The 19698-nt window shown below is 38.4% G+C and overlaps 1 protein-coding gene across 1 annotated transcript in view; it reads right to left on the bottom strand.

Annotated features, from left to right (window-relative positions):
* Positions 1-17488, bottom strand: part of GORASP2 (golgi reassembly stacking protein 2) — a 30774-nt gene extending 13286 nt beyond the window's left edge. Inside the window, exons 1-5 of the mRNA XM_018064501.1 lie at positions 17151-17488; positions 3659-3739; positions 1918-2121; positions 1161-1247; positions 362-492 (exon numbers count right to left, since the gene is read on the bottom strand). Coding sequence (XP_017919990.1) covers positions 362-492; positions 1161-1247; positions 1918-2121; positions 3659-3739; positions 17151-17213 — 566 coding nt within the window. The 5' untranslated portion in view covers positions 17214-17488. The remainder of the gene's footprint in view (positions 1-361; positions 493-1160; positions 1248-1917; positions 2122-3658; positions 3740-17150) is intronic.

The following is a 19698-nucleotide window of genomic DNA, read 5'->3' as shown; positions in this document are numbered from 1 at the left end:
ACCTCTTCTTAACATTTTCTGCTTCTGTTAGGTCCATACCATTTCTGTCCTTTATCGAGCCCATCTTTGCATGAAATGTTCCCTTGGTATCTGTAATTTTCTTGTGAGATCTCTAGTCTTTCCCATTCTGTGCTTAGATGAGTTAAGAAAAAAAAAAAGGACTAGAGTTTGTGTACCATGTTCACTAAATTGTGCTTTAAAAAAATGAATGATTGCATTCAACATTCTAGGTTGGCTCTTTCCTTTTCTCGAGAAGTTTTACTATAAACCAGTAACTTGTTTCAAACTAAAACAATGCTTACAACATATCTGACTGGTAAATTTAAGCAGTTGTAACTTAGTCTAAAAAAAGTGACCTTACCTGCCTTCTCCACCCCATGCAGAATTTGGTGTAATAATCACTTCTCGACAGTTATCAGTGTCTGTATTATACACATAAAGTTTCAATGGTTTTGCTTCATGTGTTTCAATAAGGCTGAATAGATCCTCAGACTGCAAAAGCATTACAGAAGAAAAATGTTTTTGTTACTGAACTTTTGAATAATAGGTCTCAAATAGTAGATATTAAACCTAGTTAATATCTAAAACAAACAAACAAAAAACACACCTAAATGAACAACAACAACAAATCACACACAAAAACCAGATCCCGGGCCCTGCCCCTAGGCATAAGAAGCATTTCTTAGATCAGGATTATTAATACCTACCCATACAACACAAGGCCTCATGTTCAGTTCTGTAAGACCTAATCAGCAATTGGGTAAAAGTTTTCTACACCCAAATTCAACATATTCTGCTTTCTTCCTATTATTAAGGGCTGGTTATCCGGGCATCTTTTTTTCCTGTCATTTATAATTGAGTAATGCATATTTCCACTAGCTAACAGACAAGGAAAAGGATCCAACTAATACAGCTAAGCCAATTTTGCTACCTTAGAAAAAGAGAAACTGAAATCAATATTCAAAAATGAGGATTTGATTTAACCTTGAGGTACAAGAGACATCTTCCATATTTCTGTTTGACATCCTGGAGCATACGTTATCTTGATTAGCAAAGACCTAAATTTCAACTCTGAATGTAAAGGATGCAAATATAACTGTATTTATACATTAATGAGAAAATGTTAAATTATTTTTAGTATTAATAAACAAATTAATTACCTCATTCATGACTGTATCTGCTCCAATGATATAATCACTGTGAGGTCTAAGACCAGCCAGCGCTGCAGGAGAATTTGATTCCACTTCCTAGGATGATACAATCAAACTGTGTTATTGTTTAGTCACTAGGTCTTGTCCGACTCTTTGATGACCCCATGGACTGTAGTTGGACAGGCTCCTCTGTCCATGAGATTTGCTAGGCATGAATACTGGAGTGGGCTGCCATTTCCTCTTCCAGGGGATATCTCTGACCCAGGAAGCAAACCCATGTCCCCAGCATTGGCAGGAGGGTTCTTTATTGCTGAGCCACCAGCGAAGCTTCCCCATTAAATTACTGTATATAAAATAATCTTCCAAACGGTATAGTTCAGTCCTTCATTAGAGTAATTTAAACTTTCCTATATTTGTCTGATTAGAGACAATGTCAGATCAGAAGCTACAGGATACACTTAATTAAATCTTCCAAACATAAAAAAAACCAATAATATTTTTATAAATATTTAAAATATTTCTGCAGCTATTTGCTTTAATTTAACTTCTTCTAATGGATAAACTATTAGAAAAAATTTTTAGATCATATTTGCTTTTCTTTCTCAAGCTGTTTTTATTAATACATATTTTAAAAGCAATTTTGATTTTCAGAAACTAAAAGTAGCCTAATAACAGCCCTACAGTCTCCCAAATTGGAAACAACCACTATTAAAATACCTTTCTATACTGTTTCTTAAACTGCTAACAGTTCACAGTTGATACCTACCAACACATGCCAAACGTTTTCATTTGCCCCATCAAAGCTGCAGAAACGAATGCTGACTCCCAACAAGCCCTGGCCACCCCACATGTTGCTTGGTGTAACTGAGGTCTCTCGCAGCTCCAGTGTTTTACTGCTGTAGATAAGCATCTTTACAGGTTTTTCAACATTTGCTTTCAGTAGATCCTTAAGAGTATCATTGTCTTTATTCTGTAAACATAGAAATATTTCTTAATAAATAAAAATCTAATGCTATAATCTATGCTTAAATCTATGCTTAAGCATCCTAGGCCCTGTTGGAGAAATATTAATAACTAATGTAAATAAAATATTCAATAAGTGGAGGTTTCATTAACACTCAACTACTCCTCCAAGTAAAAGAATGTCAAGAAATTAGGAACTTATGTTAGCGTAACCCAGTAGGACTCCACAGGGCCTCTGGGGACAGGCCTTCCTCCATGTCCTCTGCTGTGGCTCCTCTCTCAAGTACCCAGATTATAGTATCTCATGCATATTTCCTAAGTTTTCAGATGCTAAAAACTACCACCAAAAGCAAGAAATAACTACTTGAAGATTATAAGCAGGTAGCCACAGACCTTCTGATGCCTAAGGACTGATCACCACAAACCAATCAGAGAACTGTGCATGAGCTGATCACAACCCTGGGATAGCCCTCCCTCACCTTGACTTCAAAAATGCTTTGCTGAAACCCTTCAGGGAGTCTGTGTTTTTCTGAGCAGGAACCATCAGTTTTCCTTGCTTGGTCCTGGAATAAACCTTTCTTTGCTATAAACTCTTAACATTTCGGTACTGTTTGGCCTCACTGTGTGCCAGGCACACAAACTTGTGTTCAGTAACATTAGCAACAGCTTCTGACTTTTTCCTAATAGCCAGCTATGGAATTATGGAATTTGCAACCCAGCATTATTTGAAATGATCCAGAGCTTCAATGATAAAAACTCTAATTACTCCACAGAAGATATGTTACTAACAGAGTTGGAGTGACTGATTTTAAAATCTAAAACATTGCTAGAGTTAAAGTTTAATTTTGGACTTTACTCCTCATATATACACTGAGTACAAACTGGTAGGAAATAGTATGTTAAATATTTCATTATGTAAATGAATAAAGGCCATTATGTAAGAGATGTCAGTAAGTAATGAACAAAAACTTAGACTGTTGTGAAAAACCAACTAAACAGCCACTGTCATAAGAATTTACTGAAATTATAACACAGTTTCCTTCCCATTGGACTTTACTACATGTAAACTAAAGCACTTTTAAAAACTGGTTTTAAGTCTGCACTTTTGGAACACATCTCTGTCTAGTTTTATAACACTATTTCTATATGAGGGAACTCAGTGATAAGAAAATCGGCAAGTTATTTGAGAATGAGTCTTTACTGAATCATTTGTCAATAACCTAAAAAAGTCTGACATTTTTTGAAAAAGCAACAAAATCACATCTTTCTGCTTAAAAAATAAATAAATATTTAATATACAAAGTAGAAGTCTCCAGTGTCTTTCTCCCCCCGCCAAACTAATCACTGGAGTGTGAGGTGTAGTATTCTATCAATATATTTGACATTCTCACATTTACTAACACATGGTTATTTTATTGATATCATACTCTATGTAATGTTTGTGACTAATGAATAAATAAATATTCATCTCAGATAATCTGAAAAACTCTATTTTCAAAAGATGACAAAATATCATAGGTGAAACTACAAAAGGCTGAACTTACTAATCTTGAACCATTAATAGAAACAATAAAATCAAAGAATGGCTCCAGTCCAGCTCTATGTCCTGGGGAATTTTCTTGTACCTGTGAAAACAAAAATGAAAAATACAAAGCTTAATTATGAATTAAAAGCTAAAGTTTAATATCTATCACTTCAGTTAAAACAGATTAATCTCATTTATGAGGAAATATAGGTACTCACTAGTTTTCTCATTTCTTTTATCTTCCAGATAATGCCCCTGCAGCTCCCTAAATTCTATTCATTCTTTAAATTCATCTCATATATGAGGTTTTCCCTCTGGTGCTATTTCACACTACTTTCCACTTTTTAGGGGGTGGGAGGAGACAATCCTCCCAGCATCTAGCACATGACATAGCAGACAGTTAATCATTACAACTAAGTGGCAAATTCAAATTAATTTATTCTATTTATCCCATGACTACTACTAGCAAGGTACCATTTGGTTACAAAACTAATGTAGGAACACAGCTGCTGTTAGGAAAACATTATAATCTGCTGAGTAACAGGCAAGAAGAGGGGGAGATGGAGGACACACAGACCTCTAATAACTGTGATACGAAAGCAAACAGTTTGAGTTACAGGCACAAAGTTCTAAGGGCGAGATTAAATCTGAGTGAAGAAGTTTCCTAGGGAAAAAAATGACATCTGAATTGTGCTTTAAAAGGAAGGTAGAACTAAGGAAGGATAAGAGGGATGAGAAAAAACACCTGAAAGCTGAAAGAACAATATGAGTAAAAACCCAGAAGAAGTATGAAAAATGAGGATAATGTAGCTAGCTAGAGACAACAGGTGGCAGGGGACAGAAATAAACTCTGTGCAACATTTTGTGCGAATCAGCAGCTTTCAGGCTTTCATCAGATTCTAAAGGGTGTCTCTAGGACCCAAATAAAGTGTTAAAATAATGGATTTTTGCAATTCTTTTATTTTACAGGTGAAGAAACCATTTATGACTTGCCTATAGTGTCAAAGTAGGGAAATGGTAGGGATGAAACTCAAAAGTATATCTTATTAACCATTAGTCCAGTAAGAAGGATGGAAAGAAAGAATGGAGCTAAACTTACAGAGGATTTTACTTGGAAGATTTAAGATTTACCTAGCTTTTCACCAACTCAAATGTTTAGCATCTCAAATTTGAAATGCATTAAAATAAACTATTAAACTTCCTAAATTTGCAATAACACAAATATCAGGAGCTAGTAATGGCAGTGATAGGACAAAAGAGCAAAAAGTTAATAGAAACAATTTTGCATTTCCTCTAAAATATTTTCATCATGTTTTAAGGAATTTTTATTCTGCTTGATGTTACTAAATACTGTCAAAACTATCCCTTGAAAAGAGTTTACATTGATATTTGTAGGCTGATCCTCTGTAATAGCCCAAACAGTTTTAACAATCAATTCTGAGGCTAATGCAAATAAAAGATTCACATCCATCCACACACAAATCTGCAGCTATTCACACGGTGACAAATCATTTGAATACTTTCAAAACAGAACCCAAGTTGTTCCCAGAATATGTCCTTCTAATACCAGACTTCACAAATGAGACTTAATCTTGAACTGATGATACATTCATTATTTTTGGATTAATGCTACCTTTTATTCATTTAAAGCCAAATTATACTATTATTGCCTCCAAAGAAGTAAAAACTAGATTTTCTTCATTTGTCATAGTAAGGAATAGTTTGTTATAAAAATGGCTCAATGTTTAACTTACTAAAACTGATCTTGCTTTATGTAAAATTTCCCGCAAATGTGGGACTAAAACCATTTTTATAAATTAAACAAGTTAAATATCAAAAGGATTTATTATTTAAAGGTGTTGGTTCTAATAATCAATACATATCTGCTTATTTTCTTTATACCCTTTTCTTAAATGGGGCCTATTTTATATTCCATATATTAACAAGCAAAATGTCTAGAACCCAAAATGGCACACAGATTTCTCCTTAAATGGCAGCTCAAAAAGGAAAAGGGTGGCTGCCTAGAGCTGCTGTAAGAACAGAGAGGTTGAGTCAGCTAGCTGGCAAAGGTCACGAGCCTCTAGGTGTAAATGCCTGTCTGTTAGGTTCCTATCAGTTAGGTGTGAAATGCCTGAGGTGGGAAAAGCAGATAGCTACTGCAAACCCTAGAAGCCCCCTCAGAGAGGAATTTCTCATGTAATAGGGTCCACACCTAATCAAATAATTCTCTCATTCAGAAGTTCCCAAATTACCATTTTTTTTTTAAGAAACCAAATAGTCCATTGATCAATTTCAGACTTCTCCACTGAGGCTGCCAACAGTTTACCTTTACCAATATCTTTGTAATGTCATCAGCCTAGATAGGTGATCCCACACACTGATTCTTATCATGCCACCCTCCAAGTATCAAGTTGTACCACTATCTGTTTGAAATGGAAAGTCTCCCACACCATTAGGATTATTCTTCCCCAGAATTCAAAAGATTCAATAGCTAAATTTGGATTCTAACATAAATAAACCAAGATAATCCTTTCTCTATTTTTCATTTTCATCTGCGACAAACATCAATCTGTTTCTAATGGACCTTGAATTAATTTCTTTCCTAAATTTATTTACATTGTTAGTACCAGTACAACTCTGGCAATGAGGTATCTTACTTAACTATGGCTAGGAAGCCAGCAGAGGGAGCCCTAAAAAATGCTCTCTTTGACCCTAATTCTTTAAAACAGAACTTCCTACATTTTATAGCATGGAAAATAAACTCTAGAACACTGCAAATTAAACATCCACACAGGCAAGTTTCTCTGGAAATATTATCCACTAATGAGAATCTTTCAGGCATCTAATCTCTCAAGCATCAGATTATCATTCCACTACCTTGTCTCCTATGAGAGATCTCTTGACTGTTGATTCATCACCAGCTTCCTGAACCATCTTAATTACAAAAGAAAAAAGAAAAGAAAAGAAAAAATACATATACCTGGCCTCATGGGCTAAATACCATGGGCCAAATATCACGGAAGTTTAAAATGGATAAATTAAATCTGAAAGTTTAATAATTAAGATTTTATATGACTTTCAAAAAATGTACAGTGAAAAGATAAAAGAGTTTTAGAGCAAAACCCTCTTGATTTTGAGTCATGTTTTGCCTACTTAATAGCTTTTTGAGCTAGGAAAAGTTTACCATCCTGGGTCTCAATTTTCTCATTTGCCAGGAAGAGATAACACCATCTACTTTAGAAGAACACTGTAGATTTTGAATGAGCTTAACTTCATGAAATGCCTAGTGAAGTCTCTGACATATGATAAAGAGTCATACAAATCTTAAGTTCAACTTCCTACCTCCACAAACCATCACCTGAAGGCAAATTTTTATAAGCTACTAATTCCTGGACACTGCATTATTTTTCTTTTGTATTAATTCTCACTCCTTTAAAAAAAAAGGCAGGAAAAGACACAGAACACTAGTTAGCTAAGAAGAGGAGACAAATCATTTTTTTAATGTTGTCTTTCAAAAATCAGTTCCGTATGGATAGCAGATCTCAATATAAAAGGTAAAACAAAGAAGCGTTTAGAGAAAAACAAGAGAACATCTTTTGGATCATCAAGTGTGAAGGCTTCTTAACCCGAACACAAAAAGCTAACCATGATTTTTTTTTTAAACTTGACAAACTTTACTGAAACTATGAATTTCTGCTCATCAAAGACACAATTAAGAGTGAAAAGATATGCTATGTATTCAACAAAGGAATTGCATTTACAACAAATCCAAAACTACTGCAAATCAAAAAGGAAGAGTGAAACCACAATAAGACACCACATCACATTCATAAAAACTGCTGAAGTAAAAAGACAATAACAAGGATTGGTAAGGATGTAGAGAAACTAGAATCCTCATACACTGATGGTGGAAATGTAAAATGGTGCAGCCTCTGTGGGAAACAGTTTTGCAGATCCTCAAAATGTAAAATACAGAGTCACTGCATGACCTAGCAATTTCATTTCTACGTATATAACCAAGAGAAATAAGCATGTCTATGTAAAAACCTGCACACAAATTTCATATCTGTGCTATTTATAATAGCCAGAAAGTGATAATAAGCCAAATGTCCTTCAACTGATGAATGAATAAACTAAATGTGGTACACTTACAGAATGGAATATTATTTGGCAATAAAAAGAAATTAAGTATTAACACATGCTAAGACATGAGTGAACCTTGAAAACACTGCGCTAAGTGAAAGAAGCTAGTCACAAAGACCATATAATATGTAATTCCATTTATAAGAAATGTCTAGAATAGGCAAATCCACAGAAAGGAGATTACTAGTGACCAGGGGATGGGAGCAGGGGGAACAGAGAGCAGCTGCTAATGGGTATGGAGTTTCTTTCTGGGGTGAGAAAAAGGTCCTGAATGAAGATACTAATGATGGTTGCACAACTCTGTGAATATACTAAACAACCACTGTACTGTAAAGTTTAAAACATGATTTATGTATGTTGGTATGTAAGTTATAAGCTCAATAAATCTTTAAAAAAGAAGACAGACAACTTAAAGAAATGGAGAAAAGGTTTTAGCAGATACTAAACAAAAGAACAATGGACTGGTTCAAAATTGGGAAAGGAGTACATCAAGGCTGTATATCATCACCCTGCTTATTTAACTTACATGCAAAGTACATCATGCAAAACGCCAGGCCAGATTAATCACAAGCTGGAATCAAGACAGCCAGGAGAAATAACAACTTAAGATATGCAGATGATACTTTAATGGCAGAAAGTGAAGAGGGAACTCTCACCTCTTTGTGAAGGTGAAAGAGGAGAGTGAAAAAGCTGGCTTAAAACTCAACATTCAAAAAACAAAGGTCACAGCATCTGGTCCTATCACTTCATGGCAAACAGGTGGGGAGAACGTGGAAACTGTCAGATTTCATTTTCTGGGGCTCCAAAATCACTGCAGATTGTGACCGCAGCAATGAAATTAAAAGACGCTTGCTCCTTGGAAGAAAAATTATGGCCAACCCAGAGAGCATATTAAAAAGCAGAGACATTACTTTGCCAACAATGGTCTGACTACTCAAGGCTATGGTTTTTCCAGTAGTCATGTATGGATGTGAGAGTTGGACTATAAAGAAAGCTGAGTGCCGAAGAACTGTTGCTGTTGAACTGTGGCGTTCGAGAAGACTCATAAAGAGTCCTTTGGACTGCAAGGAAATCCAACCAGTCCATTCTAAAAGAAATCAGTCCTGAATATTCATTGGAAGGACTGATGTTGAAGCTGAAACTCCAATCCTTTGGTCACCCAATGCGAAAAACTGACTTATTGGAAAAGACCCTGATGCTGGGAGGGATTGGGGGCAGGAGGAGAAGGGGACGACAGAGGATGAGATGGCTGGATGGCATCACCGACTCAATGGACATGACTCTGAGTAAACTCTGGGAGTTGGTGATGGACAGGGAGGCCTGGCGTGCTGCAGTCCATGGGGTCGCAAAGAGTCGAACACGACTGAGCGGCTCAACTGAACTGAACTGAAGGGTGTGACCAGAAAGGGAAAGAATGCTGGTTACACGAGTGTGTTGTTTCTGAAAATTCATCAAGCAGTACACTTACGTATAAAAAGTTTTAAGATATGGTCCTTCTATCCAAAAAGTAGAAATGAAATCACCACAATCTTAAGAACATATACCTAACACCTCACCTACAAGGGACACAGTTTGAAGCCAGCGACTAAGTCTAAAAGGACTCAGCAGCCAATGAAAAGGCCACAAAGTAACTTGCTCTAACACTCGTTCTTCTTCACAACATAAAAGAAACACTCCTCCACAAGCTCTCTAGAAAACACAGCTACATTAAGCAAATGGCATTTGCTACACATTTTATAGTCTTCCAAGAAGCAAAAAGTGAGTTTATGACAGAAACTGCATGGTGAAGGGCCAGACATCTCTACTACATAAAAATAAATTAGCAGCAGTGATTGGAAGCTGGATTCTGAATTACCAACTATACATAAATAATCCCTAATGTGGATTCACTCAATCACTGCAGGCAGTTTCAGTGGATTCTGAGATCGATTTAGTGAATCATGACCGAACTGACAAATGTCAAAATAGAGAAGTACCAAAACTCATGCCTCAGTAAGGTCACCCCAGGAAGAGAGTCTGTGCCCACTAAACAGCTGCTCCTCACTGCCCCAGCCCCTGGTAACTAACCAGTATCCTAGTTCCTGTTTCCATGGATTTGCCTATTCTGGACATCTCACATAAAATCATGCAGTATGTGATCTTTGTGAATGACTTCTTTGTGTACAGACCTCATCGTTCCATGCTGGGTTGATTTCTAGTGAAGTATTCATCTCTTTACTTGTGTACTTCATCTAAAGGGTACAGAACTCATACCTCAAAGTAAGGAAAGGGAACCACACGCTACTTTCTGAACACAGGATATCACCAGACAAGCTGTTTTATAAGCTTACATGAAAAGATATCCAAGCTTCTGGCTGGTATGTAGGAAATGTGGGTTCGATCTCTGCATCAGGAAGATCCCCTGGAAGAGGGCATGGCAACCCCCACTCCAGTCCTCTTGCCTGGAGAATTCCATGGCCAAAGGAGCCTGGTGGGCTGCAGTCCATGGGGCTGCAAGGAGTCAGACACGACTCCAGTGAGTGAACACCCGTGCACACACTCCCAACTGTGTGGCAAACAGTTTTGAAACAGACTAGAAGAGTGCAAGGCTCACCTGTTAAAGCATTTCTTCTCACATGTTCTACCAAAATAACTCAAAAGATTTTGCTCTCCTGATTCTGACTCTATCACTTGTAACATATGGAGCAATTAGAAATGAAATTTGGATAACTAAATGAAGTAAAAGCCCATCATTACATAATAGCTTTCTAGAATAGATCTGTAGGTTAGAAAAACGATTTTAAAAGAAATCAGTCTGCTCCAAAAGAAACTAAAATTCGGACAACCTGCCACCTCATTTTATACTCTTCAAATACCAACTCAGGTACTTGTTTCTTAGGGAAAGAAAACTTGCTTTGTGACCTCAGGCAATAATCTCTCCTGTTCCTTTTCCTTAGCTGTACAGTGAGGAGACTGGCTAGATAGTTTTTAAGATCTAATGACTCAGCAAGAAAGAAGTCTTTTGCTAAGCTATCTATTGATTCTATAGAGTAGATCAAACTCAACAAGATCGTTTTAATCATACAGACTTTTAGTCATTTTAGTTCACGTGTTCAGTAACAAAAAATAGCAAAGCAATGAAAAGAACACTGGCACTCATCTGTCTTTTAACACACAGATATAAAATCTCCTCAGAAACGAGGATCTTCAAAAATTAAGCATATTTATACAATTAATGGGTCAGATCTGATCCAAAACTTATAACAGCATTAAAGTACATGGTTAGGTACACAGACCAAAAGTAGCTGCTGAGTGACTAAGTGGAAATACTATTTAAAATATTTATAAGTTTATTTTAACAGTATTGTCACTACAGTAGTGGTTCTCAATGGGTGACAAAATAATGTAAATGCTCATAAAGGCACCAGCTGACATTTATCGAGTTTTTAATCACATTCCAGACCCTATGTTAAGTGCTTTACATGGAATATGCCATTTAATCTTCGGAATAACCAATGAGGTGGTGGACAGCACAGTTTTAATAAACAATGTGCTCAATGTTTTTCCAAAGTATTTTCTTATACGCTATCTGATGTAGCTTTTAGTTTTTTAAAAAAGGCATTACTTCTGGAGGAGGCATTCCTACTCTCCCCACTTTTCAGATAAAAAGAACAAAGCTCAAAGAAGTCCAACAATTTGTCCAAGGAAAAACAATGAATTGATGGAATGACACTAGAATCTAGTGATTCATGACGGTGGTTTCCAATAGTTGGTTATGATAGTTTCTTAATGTATCTATCCATGTCCACAAGGTTCTTTGTTGCTGAAAATGTGCTTAAATGCTTTCTCACTGGTGCTTAAAAAAAACACACCCACAAGCACCATCCTCTTAATGCGGTAGTAAATTTATATGCAGTGTCAAAAGGAAGTACACAGTCTCCCAGAGTAACTCCTTTGGTTCTGCATATATTGTGCGGAAAAAATCATCTTACTTGATAATCTACAACTCCCAAGGCAAGCTACAGTCAGATTCTAAAGCACATATCCAATCTTCATGGATATTTTCTACTTAGATTGTTAACTGATATTTTACTAGTGAATCAAGCAATGTAATTAACAATTTTGGTAGAATATTAAAGCCAACAAAATGAATGTACTGATGTTAGTGGTTTTTCTAAGTTCAATTCTTACAAAAATATCACAGTAATTATTAAAAAGCCCTGTCAATATTTGACCCGGAAAGCCACTAAGGCCAGTTTTGTGTAGGTTACTCCTTAATGACCAGAGCCGGAAACCATAATCACCCACCAAGAGCAGGTCTCTCCAAACGAGGATCCTTAAGTCCATACCTAAGAATACTCTTCATCATAAAAAATGTATTAAGGGTATACAAACAACGTGACCGCACTAATTTGTTTGAGGCTTATTAATATTGGAAAAAGTTTATGTTCAAAGATACTGACAATTCCTGAAAGAGTCCTAAGGTTCACCTACACTGTATTTCATACAACAAATGAAACACTCCTGGGTGCCTGCGCTCAGTCACTCAGCTGTGTCTGACTCTGTGGCCCCGTAAACTGCAGCCCGCCAGGCTCCTCTGGCCGTGGAATTTCCCAGGCAGGAATACTGGAGTGGGCTGCCATTCCTTCTTCAGAGGATCTTCCTGGCCCAGGGATCGAACCAGCATCTCTTATGTTGGGTTCCTCACCACTAGTGTCACCAAAGAAGCCCAGATAAAGCATCTGTAATAAATGAAGTGTTCAGATTCTACATCTGAAAGCAAAATACGTTTGAAACAATTCATAGCCTTTTATTAGCAGAGGTCAATTTGGGGAGCAGGTTAGAATCTTTAAATGGTGCTTATAAAACTTTTTCAATTATAAAGATCATATTTAGAAAATATCAGATAACCCACTGTTTTCTTTTTGCACCCATTGTTTTCAGAGTGAGTGAAAAGAGAAGGGGCTAATAGTGAGATTTTTATGTTTTTCAAATAGGGGTATGAGTTAAAAAAGTTAAACACTGCGTTAGAATAAAAAAAATTATGACTACCAAATAATGGGATTTCATTTTCTCAAAATAAGAATGAAGTTGAAATCTTGCAGGATTTAATGTAGATTACTTAGGTACCATTAAGAAAGAGCACATCTATATAACAGTAGATATGGTCTTGGTATTGTTTTCTATAGAAATAATTTCACTTACTGTCCCTTTATCCTCTAAGGAGAATACCTAATACTGCCCAGTATGCAGCAAATGGCTCAGATGATAAAGGCCTGTTACTACACTGGAGACGCAATTCATCTCAATGGCCTTTCCTTCAAAACTTCCATCATCTCAAAATCTCTCTCAGAGGAAATTATAAGGAATAGTGAACATGACATTTTCCATGTCCCCATACTGTTGTGAACACCAGCTCCAGAATGTCCTCAGATATCCCCCATTTCAAAGAGTATGAAGTGCAGAGTGGAATTAATTTGAATATTTTAATTTAGAAACATCTTATAAGGGGCACCCATAAGGCAACTCCAAAAATTTTGAAAATGGCCTTGATGGTTTCACTTGATAACAGAAAATGTAGGCAAGAATTCTCTATTAAATACAGTTACTTCAACTGTAGTAACTTCTTACAAGGCTGAGAAGTCCTGGCTAACATTTCTCCTGCTTTATGTTAGGATTAGAGAATGGGAATAAAAGTGGTATGCATGGTGAACACAGAATCGGACCCAATCCATATGGAAATCCAAAATATAATGTTATTTTTCTTTTCTTTTTCTTTTGGGCTTACCACGTGGCTTATGAAGTCTGCCAGGAAATTTTCCTGTAACGTTATTGAAAAAAAAAAAAAATTTTTTTTAAAGTTTTTTTTTGTAATGTTATTTTTTAAAAGGAAGCTTCTCAGGAAATTTTAAAATCTTCCACTAGTAGTCCACTTTAAAAAAATAATTTTTATAACTATATTTTTAAAAAATATATAAATATTTCAGTCACTGTGAAGATATTGGGAAAATAAATTAAACGAATAAAAATGTTGCCATCCACCAATTATCCTGTTAATATCCTGGCTTTTTAGCTTTCCATTTTCCTGGGCACTTGAATGTATATGCACATACATATACGTGAAGGCACACCTATGAACCCAGAGTGTTTTGAAACATAGTTTTCACTGAATGCATAGCATTCCAATCTGCAGTTAGGCCCTAATTTATTTAACAGCTCCTCAGCTGTTGGATAAGCTGTAAAGCTAACATCCTATGATAACTTTTGGCCATACTGTAATATACTTAAATATGTTAAATTACTGAAAATCTTTGTGAAACGTGACTAAGGGGCAACATTAGTCACAGGAAAAAAAAAAGGATAGGAAAAAATTTTAACAGTAGTTACCTTTAGATGGTAAGATTACAGGTAATTGAGGTTCTTTGTTAAACTTTTTGAACTTATCCAAATGATTTCTAATAAACATGTGCTGATAATCAGAAAACAATGCAGTAATTTATTAAAATAGAGACCAATGTTCATATAAATAGACATTAGAATTCACTAATATGGGGAAATACAATTCAGTGAAGATAAAAGGTTGTAGATAAATACCTGTAACAACAAAAGACTAGAAAAACTAAGTGTCTAACACCAGGGGGTGGTGCTTAACCAAACTATATTATAACAGATTCACTAAGGAGCTAAGAGAAAGTGAGAAGCTGATCTCTGTGTGCTGCTAGGGAAAGACAGAGACCATGCTCTTCCAAATTAAGAAGGCCAGGGTGTTTAACAGTATGTATCATGTGATTCTAACAGTTATAAACGAAAACAAAGTTAAAAGTTGGGGGTGGGGTGTGGATTCTTTTACATGCATAAAACACTTTTGAAAGGATACATAAACTGTATCGGTCACTTCTAGGTTAAGTATGGAGAGTTGGGTATGTAATACGATCACACATGAAAATGTGCATTAATACATAACAGATAAAAAGTAAATTATTGATAGCAGAAAATCTGGAATCACTTCAAAGTTGTCTCCTAAGTATTTTTTTAAAGCAGAATCTAACAACGGATCTAGAAAAATAATGGAAAAAACAGGAAGTTCAATCTATGAATTATAGGAATACAATTTAAAAATAACATAATAACTAGCAATGGATATGTGTGCATTATAAACTGGTATTTCAAAACACACTTACACAAGTTTTTATCACTAGCAAGAAAACAGCCAAAGAATTACTAAAGAAAACTAGGTTTTAATTAAACCATTCTAGAACTTATTAAACACGGGTGATTTTATTCCATGATTATCCTGTCATATTTACTCTGGTTTACAAGCTCACTAATCCAGAGACAGAATATACAACCATAATTTAGGCAATAACAAATGGAAATAAGATTTTTATATGTTGAGATTTAACATAGTACTTTCCTCCTCTAAAAACAAAGATAAAGAAACCTATTACAGAATGGGGCAGAGTGGGTTAGGAACTCTGAAACATTTAAAAAATTCTCCTAGAGTAGATGATCATTACTATTTTTAAAGCTCCCTCTAATAAAACTCAAATGAAAGAAGAATTCATCTTTTGCAACATTTATACTCCAGATACAGACTGGAAACTAAGGTTGTCCCTACTAATTCTAAAAACCAGATTTATAGATTAATAGCATCTGCAGTACTGAATATGAGTGCTGATTTACTGAGATGCACCTATGTTAAAAAAAAAAAACCACAGCATTCCAACTTGTTTAACATCCCACAGTCATTAACAGAAGTCACCGAACTGGAATCCTTTTGATGTGCACAGCTTTCGTACAGACTTTTAACATTCATTAATACTGTGCTTTACCTAGAACACGTTATGATAAAAATACCATGAATCCCCAAGGATTCACAGCCACAATCAGCTTGTAATACTGGATAACACACGCCACAGCAGAGAGGTAGGAATCAAACCGGAAAATACAAAGGCAAACACTGCCACTAACTTTCACTTCACATCTGGGATCTGACAATTCTCCCTGCATTTCCCCCATCAGTGTGGCAGCTGGGGATTGGCTTAGCTAAACGGAACAGGAAGGTATTATGATTTATATATAGATTCCCTTTATTTTCTGGGAAAATTATCCTTTCCACACACCCGGAGTGTGGCTTCAAGAGGAATTTTTAGCAGAATGGAGGGACAACTACCTGTGATAATCCTGAAAATCAGAGAGGTGATTGATCACAGCCCCATTAGGCAGATGTCTGGTAATTTAGTTTAAGAGATGTTCGTTCTCTCACCTGAAACATGGGACCGAAGGCAGAAGATGAGCGCAGCACTAGGAAGTGCACTTTCCCACTTTCAGTGAAAACGCTCTTGCCTGTGAGGAGCTCAGGAGCTAACATCTATTTACACTCTATTATGTCCTGAAATAGCACCACGGATTGGGGCCACTTCGTTAACAGTCCATCATGTTATCACTCACGCAGGTGTCACAGCACACCACCAACACTGCCACTTCCTTGAGGAAAGGACTCCCAACTCCTTGAGGAAAGGATCAGCTCTGTACAATCCAGGCTGTTCATAGCTGGGCCTGAGCAAACGCCTTTCGAAATACTGTTTCTCTGCATCCTGGTGATTGAACTTGCTTTCCTTTACTTACCTGGATTTTTTTTTCTTTAAGTTCCTTTCCATTACCTTTTACACGGTGGATCTAAATCTTAAAATGCACTACACCCTGAGCAGCCTTAGGAAAAAGGAGAACGGAAGTTGCCCCCGCCAGGAAATGTGGAAGAGGAGGGTTGGGAAGGTCAACAGCGACACAGGAGGGAGAGAAATCCAGTGAAAATCAAGTAGGTTTAAGTCCGTTAAACCCACTTCTAGGCAATTCGTTTCGTTGCCTAACTGGCTTTTCCGGACATCCAGGCAGCGCCGAGGTGAATTAACACGGGCCGTCTCACCCCCCACCTCTAGTCTGCGGGTGCCAGGTTTCCTTTTCTTGGAGAATTGAAATGCTACCTTCACCATCATCTCTTTTGCAGTCTGTGCTCCTCCCACCACCCCCCCCCCCCCGAGCCTTCCCCAACTTTGAGAGCTAAGAATAAAGGGGAGGGGGCTGAGAAGGCCGCGAAGAGAAAAAGGAGTCAGGGTTGCCCTCTCGCCTGGGCCACCCCCGGCCCAGTCGCCTGCTGCCTCCTCGGTTTCCAGCCCGTCCTCCCAAAGCGGCGGACCCCGGGCGCTCCAGGGAGGCAGGATGCGAGCGGCCGCCCGAGCCGGCCTTGTCCAACGATGCGCCCTGGACCACCGCTCCTTCACGGGGTCGGGCCTGGCTGCCCCGGGAAGAAGTCCGTCGGGGCCTCCGCCTCCCCGCGGCCGGGCCCCGCCTCCTGCCCGCCGCCCCCCGGCCGCTGTCGAAGCCCTTACCCGCAGGACGTGGTAGCCTTCCGTGCCCCCGCCAGGGATCTCGACGCTCTGCGAGGAGCCCATGGCGGCGGGCGATCAGTGTAGTCGGGCCGGGTTCCGCGCTGCTCCCCGCCCCCCGCGCGCCGTCCGCTCCGCTCCTCCGCGTAGCACTTGGGACGTGGCACTCGCTGCCTCCGGAGAGCCGGGCCGCACTGCCCGCTGGGAGATGGTCACCGCGGCAGCCAGGGCCGCTGCGACGTCGCAGACAGCGCCACCTGCCGCGAGCCCCCGGGAGGGGTCTGAGGCGCCACGCGGGCCGGGAAGGAGGAAAGCCTGGAGCGGAGGGCGGGGTGAGGCCTACTTATGCTCGCGAGAGAGTAGAAACACGGTTCATCCGGCCTCGATACCTTGCTTGCTACGGGTCCCTTGGCTTGACAAGATTCATCTAGACGCGTTCCCGTTGTTCCTGAAGAACAGTTGCTCGACTGTAGCTCCCCCTGGTGGCCAGAGGCCGGAAAGGGGCTCCTGCTGAAAAGAATAGGGCCCGATGCAAACACAGGGAGCTCCCTATTCGCGGGGTTTCTAAACTTGTAGGTCATGTCTCCGGGTTATACAAAGGGTCCTGGTAGTGGCTCTCCGTGAGTGGACTACCGCGTCCGCCCAGCTCAGCTCAGTTTTAGAAAGGAAAATGTTCCCTTTATAAAACACCTGTCCTAGAGAGTCATGGAGGACCCATCAAAGTTCTCTTTTTGTTTTTCTTTTTTGCCTTCTCTCATTGTGAAAATAAGATCAGTCGGTCACAACCTGAGCGATGCCAGTGTGGGAAACCCAGCTGGATGACCTTGGCGTTGCGCTGCCGGCTGAGGTCCCCATTCCACTTCCTTTAGGTAGTTGTCGCACTTTTCCTATTCTGTTCCTCCTTTTATCCCTTCCCCCCGCCCCCCAAATCCCCAGTTACTGCCCACGGGCCAATCTGACCATCAGCGATGGAAGATCAACCAGGTATCAGAACAAAGGCATTCTAATATGAAGCAACGTGAAGTACCCATGAAGTATTCCAGCCCAAAAGGTTTACTTGCTCATCTCACGCCTTTAGTTAGATCTTCCTGTTTCTGTTTACAGGAATAAAGAGAATAGGAGAGCAAGTAAAATGAATTCACAAGGAAGGAGGCACGCCAAAAAAAAAAAAAAGAAAGAAAAGAAAATGGCTATTCTCTGGAACAGCTAGCCAGTTCTTCTCATCAAGTCGAATAATAAGAAAGGGTTTAAGACTTCCCTGAGGATCCAGTGGTTAAGAATCCACCTGCCAATGCAGGGGTCGTGGGTTCCATCCCTAGTCCAGGAAGAGTCCACATGCCTTCGGCAATTAAGCCCACGTGCCACAACTACGGAAGCCCCCATGACCTACAGCCCACACTCCGCAAGAAGCGAAGCCACTGTAAGGATAAGCCTGTGCACTGCAACTAGAGAGTAGCCCCTGTTCGCAGCAACTAGAGAAAGCCTGCACACAGCAACGAAGACCCAGCACAGCCAAAACAAAGTAATAAATTTTTTTTTTTTAAAGAAAGGGTTTATGCTGGGTTAAGAGATATGAAGGAAATAACCAGGAAAGGTAATGAAAGGTGTAGTGAAAGGTGATGAGTTGGGGGCTGATTTGGAGAAATCTGCTGTAAAAGACATTTTGGGCTTAATTGGGAAAATGTGAATACTGTTTGAAGAAAAGCATTTACTGTCATGGAAAAGTGGAAATTATTGACTGAAAAAAAAAACAGGTTATAAGACAGAATATGCCTATAAACAATATGAAAACATTTTTGTAAATAAAATACATGTTAATATATAATATCCACATAAAAATGTGGCATGATACCAACCAAGGGTAAGAGTGGTGATCTCTGGGCAGTGACAGAGATGTTTTCTTTTTTGTTTGGGCTGGTTCTACATTCTAAAATGCTCATGGACTCCTTTTGTAACAAAAGTATTTAAAATAAAAAAACAAAAATAATATTTCTTTCTTTGATGTCAATAGACCAATACCAGGTTTTTAGGAAACCAGTACATACATAAAGAAATGAAATCTCCAGTTATTAGGCTCCTCAAGGACAGGAAAGGGAGTGAAGTCAGCTCTGTGTTCCTAATATTCAGCAGAGTGTTTGTCAGCTAATTCAGCAAATTAATGAAACTAACGCAAGGGAGTCATTATAAGAACTAGATTTGATGATTATTTTCTTTTTCTGCTTGGCAATTATAATCCTCTTAGGGGTGAGGTACTAAGTTATTGCTATGTTCAATGGTCAAAATATTTGTTTCCCAGACGTCCAGCATGAAGCCATGGTTCATGGAGACCCAAGGTAGCCCATGGGCAACTTCCACCCTTCCTTAGAGCTGTAATATGTCTCAGCGCTACGAGTGACTACCTGCTGTTTCCCATACAGATCATTTAGTGTTTTACCTTCTTGACTTTATTCAAGCTCATCCATACATCTGAGATGCTGTTTTCCACATTTTCTATTTCAAAAAATTCTAACTAATCCCTTAAGACCCATCTCAAATGTCACTGATTTACCCT

This window comes from Capra hircus, chromosome 2, assembly GCF_001704415.2.
Source record: "Capra hircus breed San Clemente chromosome 2, ASM170441v1, whole genome shotgun sequence".
Taxonomy (NCBI): domain Eukaryota; kingdom Metazoa; phylum Chordata; class Mammalia; order Artiodactyla; family Bovidae; genus Capra; species Capra hircus.
Note: the sequence above shows the minus strand (reverse complement) of the source record. Positions and strands in the feature narration are given on the sequence as shown.